Source organism: Protomyctophum parallelum, assembly GCF_964188405.1.
Source record: "Protomyctophum parallelum genome assembly, chromosome: 7".
Classification (NCBI taxonomy): domain Eukaryota; kingdom Metazoa; phylum Chordata; class Actinopteri; order Myctophiformes; family Myctophidae; genus Protomyctophum; species Protomyctophum parallelum.
The window spans coordinates 36,297,510-36,309,532 of NC_139705.1; the positions used below are offsets into that span (position 1 = coordinate 36,297,510).

Below are 12,023 nucleotides of genomic sequence, written 5' to 3' on the forward strand. Positions count from 1 at the left end.
ACAGATGCATTAACGCTTCCACAGATGCTTATCATCAGGTGCATATACGGCCCTATCTCGGCAATGACATTCTGGTGGACGGTTGTCATTGTGTCCATCTCTCATCAGGTCATCGTCAGTGTCACTCCCTATTTTTCCAGTCTTGGAGGACACTTGGATCTCTCTGAGATCAGTGTCTGACGTGTGGTTGCCCATATCTTTTTCTCTATCCCTCTCTTCAACTTTGAAGGAAACTTGAAGGATTTTGTCTCCGACACTACGCCCGTTGAGCTTGGCAATGGCGTCGATAGCCTCTTCATAGTTCACCATTGTAACAAAAGCCAATCCCCTGCATTTGTTGGTGTGGAAATCTCTGATCACCTTGACGTCAGTGACAGTGCCAAAGGCTCCGAACATCTGCCGGAGTTGTTCCTCGTCGGTGTCCTGGCTCAGATTGTAGATGAAGATGCGTGGCACCTTGTCTGTGCCACCCTGGTGATGCTTGGGGAGAGAGGTGACATCAGGCTTCACATGGGGGCACTGGTTGTCTTCCCGCTGAGCGGCGGCGGCGGCGGCGGCAGCCTTGTTGGCCTTCACGTCGGGGCCCATGCACAGGATGGGTTTTGAAATCCTGATCTTCTTCGATGCTCCGGGAGGCTTCTGGCCGTTCAGCTGTTGGGTGGCCTCCTCCGCCTCAATGCGCTTGTCAAAGCGGATAAACGCCGCCCCACGGGACTTGCCCGCCTCATCGACGAGCATGTAGGAGTTGATAATCCGCCCGTAAGGGGAGAACATCTGTTCTACATCTTTCAGGGTCATGGTCTTGGGTAGGCCGCTGATGTATATGTTGGCATCCTGAATTGCTTCTGAGCTGGGGCGTGCATAGGACACCTTGATGACTTTGAAGTGCAACCTTTGCCTATTCAATGTCTGGATAGCTCTGGCCGCATCACAAGGGTTAATGAAGTTTACAAACCCATACTGCAAACTGTGACCTTTGTCTTTGTCCCTAATGACCTTGGCGGTTTGCACCACTCCAATGCTGCTGAATAGAATCCTCAGCTCCTCATCCGATGTGCTCTGAGGCAGGTAATTGATTATCAGGTTCGTCCTCCTGCAATCTTTCTCGAAGCCCCTTGTCGTGTTGGATTCGCAACAGCTCGTGTCTCTTTCTCTTCCTATTTCTCTCATTACTAAATCAAAACAAAGTTCAAGTATAACTATGAGAACCTAATTCAATATTAGCTGCTCCATAAGCAGTTTTTATATTGGCAGTGACGTCACAGTTAGTTCTGACCCCGCATTGTGATTGGCTGAGATGCATTGTCTATTTATCTACAGCAGTGGTCCCCAAACCTTTTTTTGGCCGTGCACCCCCTGTTACCTCCTGACCTAGCTGACACACCCCCAATGCTCAGTATGGTTGTATTTGTCCAAAAATGATACATTTTTAAATTTAATTATGGAAAGTAATCACAGAATGTCACTGCACTGAGATACATGCAGCTGCTGTATACTCCCGCAGAGGCTCTATACATCATCTTACAGCAGTCTTTACCGGATTTGGCTGTTTGTGTTAAATAACACCATAAAACCACCATTACCCATTTTATATCACGCAATTTTTGTTATGATCAATGGCAGGGGGAAACTTAAATAAATATATATGTTAGTATTTGCCCTTTTAAACTTAGATTTTACATGTGGCTTAATTATTTGGAAACTCTCACAGTGGCCCCCTGATTGTTGTGGCCCCATGCATTGCCTATACCTTGCCTAATGGTAATGGTAACCTATGCCCCCTGTTCCTTTCATACACATGCATGACGCCAAAACAATGACATAACGATGGAGACAATTAGGCACATTATATGAATTTGAAGAAATCAAGTGACTACTATACAGTATAGGCACTGGAATCTAAAGTGCAACTGTCTATAGAGGGTGGAGGATACCTTCATGGGTTAACTGTGACTATCATACCAACAGTATTTTGGAATGCAGCTTTTGTCTATGGCTTGGCTTTTGACAGGTGGTGGGCTGGTATCATGAGACAGCATGAATGGAATTGAGATTGGGCCTTTCAGTTTCAGGATATCATGAGAGGCTGTAGTAGTTGGTTTCTGTGTGACGCCCTTCAGTGCATGTAAAATGACTATCTACTGTATATCTCAAGTTCCATTATGAAGGCATGGGTTCCTGCCTTAGCTGCTCAGCCAAAACAACCTGAAGCTTTCAACTTGATCTTTTTTAATGCAGGTCAGAAGTAGACTACAGTATGACATGACATACAATTTACAATTTTACAATTTAGGCATTTAGCAGACGCTCTTAATCCAGAGCGACTTACAATAATCAGGAACAAAAGCATGGGAATACATCACAAAAGCATTTATCATAAAACATGCGTAAGCTAAGAAAGTAACAGTGGAATATCTATATTATGAGACTATACATATAAGCTATATATATACTACTATGCTATACAGTACATATGTACTATGGCGTGCTATGACTATATACAATGCAATTATAGTGCCGTCTACATAACATGCTATAAGTCTGTATCAGATGCTATCTAAGTCTACAGAAATGCTATCTAAGGGGGTAGGGTAAGTGCTATGGGCCATGATGGAGTCTAAAAAGGTGGGTTTTCAGACTACGGCGGAAATAATTACATAATTACAGCTACTCATCTTGCAGCTTTTGTCTCTTGACAGGCGTTGTAAGCTGATGTCGTGAGACCTCCACCTAATGGGCGTGAATGGAAATGAAATTCACATTTCTGTGTGATGTAATATTTTCTTATGTAAAATAATTCACATTATCTATCAATGTCACAATGGGTTTTCACAAGCCCAGGTATATGTCCAACTCCAAAACCAACTCCTTCTCTAATCCCTGCAGTGCACTTCTCCCCTACCCCAACCCCACCCTGTGCCACTAAATATTTCATAGTGTGATTTTGTATTGAACAACTCTCCAAGAATTCCTCCTAAGCACAAACACTTGCAAATTGCGATACAATAAGATTCTAGATTCTGACATACTGTACTACTTATACGAATAATAATCAGAAGGTCTTCTTTCTTTGTTCTCTGTCTGATGGACTATGTCCCTGGAACAAGATAATATGTTATTGGACCTGACAGGCTTATTACCAGATCTTGACAATACCAATATTTACTTGCGCAAGCAGAGCGCGCAAGTACTGTCGTCGGTAGCAAGACCACTCGCCCTTGGCGAGTGGTCTTGGCGACTCGCCAAAAAGTGAAGACCACTCGCCAAAAAGAGAAGACCACTCGGCCCGGGGCGAGATTCCTTCCCCTTTTGGCGAGTGTTCTTCACTTTCCGGGGCGAGATGTATTCCTGTCGTCGGCTGTGTATGTAGGACTGTCCTCGGTGGTCCCTATTGGCTGTTGATGGTGATGACGTAACTACGGTACGTTTGGTGATCGGCCGCTATGTGGCCCTCACCTATACGTTACACCACCGATCCGAGACCGACCAATAATTATGTCTGAGTCATAGTGCCAAGGGCTTTGTCAGAGAACCTGTTGTACCCGTCTGTCCGTGTCCCTTTTATGGTAATATGGAGATCTCTGTAACTGTCAGTATGTATCACTTTTATGCCCATAGTGTACATGGTGATCGCTGAAGTCATCCGTATATTCCCACATATGGGCATGCGCATGCCCCCTTTTGTGCCCATACTGTATACTGTATGCACCTACACTGATTTGTTTGCTGATGCCATGACAACACATTGAGGTTAGACAACACACTCCATATTTGGGTGTAGCGGCATTGGGAACTCCTTATTATGGTAATAGCTGACTCATGGTGACATTAAGACATGCATGGTCTGTCAAGGCACAGGTACTGATTTTTTCCAATTTGACTTGTCTCAAATCTACAGTACACCTGATTGATTGTCTCCCCTTAAGCAAAAGCAGCACCTGACTTGACTTTTAGCTGTACGTTGTACACAGAACATGTGTTTATCATGACATCTGAGTTAGCTTGTTAAATATCTATGGGGAACTGTTGTTTATCCCTAGACTACACGTTTGTTGTGCCCCGACATGTCATGTTGCAGCACGTTGAGTTCATCATGGGTGTTCCAGGGAAACTTCCCTGCTTAAGTACCTTACAGAGTCGAACATAATCAACGCAAGAAGCCCTATGCAACAGTGAATGGATATAAAAGTGTTATTGTATATCAGAGGGATAACATTTGTCTTATCTTATGTCATATGCATACTGTTATGGAGACAGTTTCACAGTTTTAGTGTGATCTGCGTTGTGTTGTGGAATAATGAAGTTCCGGACGACTTCTCTCTTTGTTGACAGTTTAATCTAGTAAATACACAGACGTATCTGGTCAGTTTCTGTCTGTGTAACACACCCAATCCTCAGCACGTCATGGGCATGTCTCATGTTAGACTGACACCACTCAATAAACATACAACACAGATTTAAAAGAAATAATGTACCTGGTAAATACACAGACGTATCTGGTCAGTTTCTGTCTGTGTAACACACCCAATCTTCAGCACGTCTATAATAGAATTAACAGTGTGACCAAGAGCATGTTTTTATAAAGAGTTTACAGTTTAGTATGTCAAAATAATACAAAACATCGCCACTTCATGTTTAGCATGTTTAGAACAACTAATATTCATCACAGTATCACAGTAAACATACAGACTCTTGTTGAAAATATAGTGTGCTGAGGAACACATCTTACCATGGGCATGTCTCATGTTAGACTGACACCACTCTAAACGTGGACACCAGTGTTATTCAATGGGTGCCGCCCACTAACCAATAAGAAATGTCATTACTGATGGAGCAAGTGGAACCCACTAAACTCTGTTACATAGGCAATATGGAGAAATTACCAATTTGATATGCTGTGTTCATTCATTCAACCTTTATTTATTTTCTATGAAATACATTGAGGGCAGAGCCCTCATTTTCAATGATGCCGAGATTAGAAAATGCAACAGTGTAATAATATTGAAAATAGATAAAACAAGTTATTGTAAAAAAAAAAACAATCAAAGAACAGAGTATGAAAACAATAATAAGGACATCTTAATTAAAACAGTGACAATTTAGAACAACAAGAATAGCAGCACGTTTTTAAATTGCCCCAGTGAGGTCCATTTTTAAAGTGCATTGGAATTGATTCCAGGTAAAGGGAGCGCTAAAACCGAAGGCTGTTTTACCTAGCTCGGTGATTTAACAACTCTCTGCCAACCTGAAAATCAAGGACAAAGTATACATTTGATACATAAAAAAGGTAGTAGTATAAAACTAAGAACAAATACAATAAATAAAAATAAACTAATATCACAGCAGCCACTGGTTAAATGATGCTTTCAAATTGAAACTGAAAGCACTGCAAGACACATCATCGCTGACTTCCTCCCTGACCCCTGCTATAGCTATTTCATGGCAAAGGTTTTATTTCTCTTTCCTAAGAATATAAATAGCAATAGTGAATCCGTTTGGTTTGTACTGTTATACTTTCTTCTCATCCACTCCAGGAGAGGAGAATGGAGTGATTCATTTATTTTTCTTCCCTCCAGGCTTGAACATAGTTTTTTGCGCAAGTACTGCAATTGGCTGGATGTCAGTGTAGTCCACTGGCCAATAAGGGACCACCGTTCTTGATGACGTAACTTAGGTATGTTTGGTGATTGACTGGGTATGTATGTATGTACGTGGTCCTTTATTGGCTGACGGATTGGTGACGTAACTAAGGTACGTTTCAAGGTTGGTAAAAGGTCAATAATGCTTCTGAAGGATTTAGAACAGCAGTTGAAATGGTCTGGACATAGTAGGCCTACTTGCACGCTCTGCTTGTGCACAAGGTTGGTAAAAGGTCAATAATGCTTCTGAAGGATTTAGAACAGCAGTTGAAATGGTCTGGACATTAGTTAGTAGCAGTACAAGTAGGCCATACGTGGCCTACTTGTGTGCAAGGCGCAAGTTGGCATCTCGAGAGAGTGCATTTCTATTATTATTTTTACCATTGAGTGAGTTTGATGTCACACAAACCGCTGTCTCACTTTCCGTTCTAAACCCGGAAGGATGACATCCCCCAGGATGGTGAGGACTTCATCCGAAAAAGACACATCTGTGGGTAACAACTCTTTTAAGCGGCTCAAGAGGTCCAGAGTAGAAGGATTTCCGTGAAGTCTCGTCTTTCTCTTCAGCATCGTGCGTAGTCTTTTCTCCTTCCTTTGTGGTAAGATCTGCATGGTCACGAACTTCATTAACTCCCTGTCACACAAGTCTCGTTCTACATGAAAAGATGTGGAAATATTTGTTAAATTACATGTGGTACCGTATAGAATAACAATACTAGAGAATAACATAAAATCATGTATTATGGTAAGATTTCAAGTTCTCCAGATCTGTGCAAATTTGATGTTTGCTCAGCAGTTTGAATGTGATCCTATAAAACACACAAAAAACCTAATAAGGGTGGGTACTGCATGGGTTCTATTCTGACCTTGCACTGTTTTGGTTCCATTCTTGCAGTGAGAGCAGAAGACATCATGCATGGCGTTACCAGGTATAGTGGTGCTGTTTGCTTGGCACTCTCTCATCTTCTGACAGGGTTTAGTGGAAGAGGACTCAGAGGAGAAGAAACCCTCTTGGCATGGGACACACATTACGTCATGGTGTGTTGCACCTGTGGTATAAAATCAATACGATTGTTATGTGTATAATATACATATGATATACCCTAGTATGAAACTAAAGAAAACAAGAAAATATTAAATGTTGCCTTGAGCTGGCACAGATTATGTTGATTATGTTGTTGCAGAACATAGAGTAGAAGACACTATAGAAAACAATAAATCAATCAAACACCAAATTGAAAGACACATTAATGAATGAATGTCCAAAAAAACATACTGGTTAAAGAATTCTGGACCAAGACTATTGGACCAAATCATATAAACAATAAAAATGTACTCAGATCGGGTCTCAGAAAAATGTCAAATGTGGGCCATGGGCTAAGCATATTAAATGGAGGTCCTTGAAATGAAAAGGGTCAATGCAGTGTGATTTGATATCACCAGCTTACAATTTATAGGCAATAGTCTTTAGTCTTTACAATTAGGCTGTGTTTAAATACTCAAAAACGAATCAATTCCATGTGACTTATAATGTGTAACCAAGGGAAAGACAGCACAAACGGTTCGATTTGTAGACTCTAGGGCCCTCATTTATCAACCGTGCGTACGCCAAAATATGGGCGCACGCCGAAATTACCGACATTTTCGGCATTTAACATTTCCGGCAAAGCTTGAAATTGAACTTGAGTAGGACAAATAGTCACGTCTGGTCGGGACCTGGCGTACGCTTTGTCCTTGGCTGTTTTTCTGTCTTACACAAGCGGAGCAGCCTTGTCTGAACTGCTGAGAGGCTGTCACAGGCATCTAAACATATGTATTCACTCCTAAAATGTTTATATAAAAGGTATGTATAATGTATATGGGCTACATGTAAAAAATAAATAAATAAAAATGTTAAGGAATACATGTGTCATATGAAATTAGTAGGAGATAAAATCGCGCAATTAAAAACAATGTTGCAAGAGATGCTTAAGCCATTTAAACAGTGTTTTGCATCAGCGCATACATGCGAGGATTTGGGCTGTCTGTGCTGAAATATTTCCATGACGGGACGTTGGAGAGTAGGCTATAGTTTAGCAGTGCTGCAGCTCAGCTGCAGAGAGTCCCAACGTGCAGGTATAGCCTACTGTAGCCTAATCTACAGCATGAAGGCCGATGTCTTTCTTACGGTATGTGCAATATAATAAACCCGACGCGTCGCTCGAATGCCAAATGTACCGTGCCAGGCTCCCAGCGCAAGTGGGAACTGCATCGGAGATATAAGTATATTACCCAGCCAGCCCACGCTGCCCACCACCAGCCACATGAGGCTATATACTGTTTTGGCTGCACATTCATACATATAATGACAGTTGACAGCCCGGCCACTGCAGTGACTAACGACGTCTGCGAGGCAATCTAAATAGACTGTCGAACGTCGGAACGTGCATGGTCAGTTGGTCACGGACGGACCACTGTGATAGAGAGAGACAGACAGACAGACAGACAGGACAGGAGGAGCAGCTGCAAAACAGCAGCGTGTCACGTGTGTGTGCCTATTTGTTATTTAATTATGGTTCACAGGTTCAGGTTTTCGTTCACTAATATATCTTGTTGTATATTAAATTAAAAATACTTTAATAATTTAATATACAACTAACAACACACAGTGAAAGTTGCAAATGGCGATATGTGCGTGCGTGCGTGCGGGGGGTGAGGCGGGCAGCAAGGGAAGCGAAGCGAGAGGAGAAACAGACAGCTTTATTTTAATGTGTCATGTAGGTGCGTGCGTGCATGACAGCAAGGCAAGCGAGGTGAGAGTGAAACAGACAGGGTAGGCCTACAACTTTATTTAATTCATGCAGGTGTTCGTTCTTTATTTGTTTAACAACACACCAGTTAGTTGGGCTTGCAAGTTGCGTGTGCGTGCTGTGCGTGTGTATGAGAGAGGGGGGTGAGGCGGGCAGCAAGGCACGGGAGAAACCTATATTTTTTCATGTAACCATGGTTTCAGGAAACGTATTGCCGTTGTTCATGTCGCAAAAACGAGGGCGAGGCTTGATTTCTTAGGGCGTGCCAGATCAAATTCAGCCGTGACATTTATTAACGTGAGAACAAAATTAAGGAAGGATCAGCTGTTTGCGATCACTTTATAAATGCCGTGGCGACGTGGGTGTACTACGAAACCTGCACTCGAATCTGTGGCAGATTTTACACCCGATTGATAAATGAGGGCCTAGGGCTGTATTTTGCGTGTCTTAAGTACCAGGTCTTATTACCTAACTTGAGTAAACTAAAGACCTGGAGGCGTGGTCAATGCTCTTTGGCCACTCAGAATAGCCAAATGGAATTGATCACGCCTCCAGGTCTTTAGTTTACTCAAGTTAGGGATAGGAATAAGACCTGGTACTTAAGACACGCAAAATACACCCTACACTGAAAGCCTGGTGAGTGGTGATGAAGGTTAACCTTAACCTAGCCCTGGAACATGACTGCCATGATGATTATCATGACAGTCATGCAGAAACTTTGCCCTGTTTTTTGCGCTCGCTGCATTTACAAGATTCACAATATATTTTATTATATTTGAATGTTTATTATACGGAAATCTTGTAAATGCAGCGAGCGCAAAAAACAGGGTGAAGTTTCTTCATGACTCTCGTATGAATACGAGAGTCATGATTCATGAACCATGGCTAACCTTAACCCTACACTACACTAGCCTACCCTACACTACACTATATGTGAGCCGGTGGAAATAAATATGTGTTTGGTTTATTATTTGTGTGATTTTGCTGTGTTATACTTTTGCATGTTTGTTTGAAATGTTTTCTTTAAGTTGCTATGAGTTTAATTGGAGTGAGATTATTGTCCAGTGATTTTGCTTTATAGTTTTGCTTGTTTTGTGAATTGCATGATTTGTATAACTTGTTTTTCCACTGACTGACATTGAACCCTGGCTGATGCCAAACTAATGACCTGCACCTGGGTTGGGTGTGGCCCAACAATCAGGAGCCCTATATAAGACAGAAGAAGAAGTTGGAGAGAGACAGAGGAAGGAGAAGGCTGTGTTGGGAGAAGGAGGAATGGGGGCAGCTCCATGGGCTGGGGCCAGGACACTCCAGCTGGGGGCCAGCGGTAGCCATGATTGTCGACCACAGATGGGCTGTAAGTGCCATGAGAGCCAGGCCTTCGACACTGTAAGCGCCACGACCGCGGCCCCTGGCTGGTGTGTGCCCGGCCCTCGGTGGCAGAGAGAGCGACAAGAGAAGAGAAGAGACGAGACGAGACCAAGTGACTTTTTCGGTAGCAGAGACGATAGCAGCACCGGACAGCAAGGGGGATTAATCCCAGGGGAGACGGACCGGATTGCACTCTGCACTTTATAGAGCCACAGCGAGCTCCAGAGCCACCGGTGTGACGAGCCAGACGGGAAGGCGTCCAACTCCAAGCACGACAGGCGAACTTGAACGATAGACGAGACGGAGAAGTTGCATACTGCAAGCCGAAGACAGATAGACCCAGGTTCATACCCTGGGTCGCCTGTAAGTACCTGAACACGCAGTATTGCCAACCTTGATTACTTCCCTCATCCCTGTCTGAACTGAATTCGTTGACGTAGAACAGCTGAACTGCCGCACTGTATTTGTGTGTTTCAGGACTACTAGACCTGGCTCCTTCCCGGATTGTCTGCACAACCTCTTGCTGTATTTGCACATTGCTATCCGGACATTTTTATTGTGATTGATTGTTTCGTTTTGTTTTGTTTTTAGGTCAAGATTTTAGTTTAGTTAGTTATATAGGATTGGTTAGGGTTTTAGGTTTAGGGCGTTTTAAGTTTAATTGTATTTTTCTACTGGCCATTTTTAGAGTGCCCGTGTATAGGGAAATAAAGTATTATTTGTAACTCCCCAAAACCCTGTCCTGTATCAGTCTTTTAACAGTTTTCCTTTAATTTATAATGCTCTTTTTAACTGGTTTTTAACTCGAACCTGGGTGTCCTTTTATTGTTTTAAGAGTTCCCTTTTACTCTGTTTTAAACCAAAGGGTGGCGTAGGTCGGCTACACTTTTAACAGTCACACAGTACAACGCACTCGCACTTTTAATTAGTGCACTTTAAATTATACTACTGTGTTTCTAAATGCCTTATTGATTTAACCGGCTCCCGTCACATATACACTTACCAAGATGTGTGACACCTTCCCCAGCCGGACACTTGCGGTGTCTGAAGCAGGTGTCGTGTCTGCTGTAGTATCCGGCTCTGCACTGACAGTCTCTGTTGTGTGTCCGGGTGCACGGCGCGCTCTCCTGCTCGTACGCGGCGCAGAAGCGACTGCAGTACTGGCAGCGGTCGATGTAATTCCAGATCTCGGTGAAGTGGTTCTCCGGACAGGGGCCGCACTGGGTCTTGCTGGTCCTGGAGCAGTGCGCGAGTAGATATTGTCCCGGGGGACACATGTCGCACACGAGGGTCTCTCCGGTCACCTCGTCCGTGCGTGTGTAGGTTGGAGTTGTTGCGCTTCTCACGATGGCGCTGCACAGCGCGACAGGTAAGAGCACCACCGACACGCAGAGTAACTAGAGAAAAGGCATGAATAAAACAGTTAAACTATACCGTTCAATAGCTGGCATATAGCCTATACAGTCTATACCAGCTAGTAGGCCTAGTCTAATCCGAATAATAATAAATAAATAATAATAATTAATAAAAAAATAAATAGATGGGCTATACATTTAAATATACATTTTATAAATACATATCCTACTCACCTCATGCAATATTAGATGCATTTTCTATTCGAAGTGGTATTTTCCTGCTGCTGCACACTATATGCGCTCCTCGAGTTTATATGGGCGATAGAGAATGACTGAGTGAGTCATTGCCAGTTCCCCCCCCCCCCCCCCCCACCCCCCCGAAAGAGCTATTATGACTAAGGGAATCCCTATAGCGTTACTAGGCTGACTAATACTATCAAACAAAACCATTACAATTCACATCGTGACGCCAGTTACACCTGCCATGGTCATGGAACAGTTGTTTCCTCTTATGCACCCTGACCCTCGTGTGCAGTCTGTGCACGTGAAGAATGATTATGAATTACAGTGGAGTGCCCAATCAATTCTGTTCAGTACACTGTCTGGAAAGAAGGGATTTACAGGAAATAGATCAAAGAACAGCGAGATAAAAATAGTAGCTACGGGGGAATCCCGGGTAACGGGAGGGTTGACAGGCGCTTTCAATTCACATTATTTGCATTCTGCAAATCTACCTCACCTTTTGATAGCCTAATTGATAAAATAGTCATAGATATTCTTTTTAATTTTGAAAACCTGTGGTATTTTATAACAAAGGCATGATATTGAGCCTCATCAGTTACTACATTAAAAGTTTGATTTAAAGTTTA

At 42.9% G+C, this 12,023-nt stretch overlaps 2 protein-coding genes across 2 annotated transcripts; both read right to left on the reverse strand.

Moving 5' to 3' along the window:
- Nucleotides 1-9: 9 nt before the first annotated feature.
- LOC310862062 (ELAV-like protein 1) lies at nucleotides 10-1,170 on the reverse strand (the record flags this gene model as incomplete). Its single annotated transcript, XM_083769799.1, has 1 exon — nucleotides 10-1,170. One exon carries the CDS (start codon nucleotides 1,168-1,170, stop codon nucleotides 10-12), a length of 1,161 nt encoding a protein of 386 aa, XP_083625925.1.
- Nucleotides 1,171-5,968: 4,798 nt separating this feature from the next.
- Nucleotides 5,969-11,431, reverse strand: LOC310861629 (tumor necrosis factor receptor superfamily member 6B-like). Its single transcript, XM_083769163.1, has 4 exons — nucleotides 11,389-11,431; nucleotides 10,803-11,196; nucleotides 6,506-6,688; nucleotides 5,969-6,292 (listed from the first exon to the last, which is right to left on the reverse strand). The coding sequence occupies exons 1-4, from the start codon at nucleotides 11,407-11,409 to the stop codon at nucleotides 6,039-6,041; spliced, it is 852 nt and encodes a 283-aa protein (XP_083625289.1). The 5' UTR covers nucleotides 11,410-11,431; the 3' UTR covers nucleotides 5,969-6,038.
- Between the last annotated feature and the right edge of the window lie 592 nt (nucleotides 11,432-12,023).

Excerpts from the sequence above, each read along its gene's own strand:
- LOC310861629 (XM_083769163.1), bottom strand. The coding sequence starts at position 11,409 with ATGCATCTAATATTGCATGAG. Across the intron at positions 6,689-10,802 it reads GGAAGGTGTCACACATCTTG|GTGCAACACACCATGACGTA; the intron begins GTAAGTGTATAT and ends TTTATACCACAG. Across the intron at positions 6,293-6,505 it reads TGGAACCAAAACAGTGCAAG|AACGAGACTTGTGTGACAGG; the intron begins GTCAGAATAGAA and ends CTTTTCATGTAG.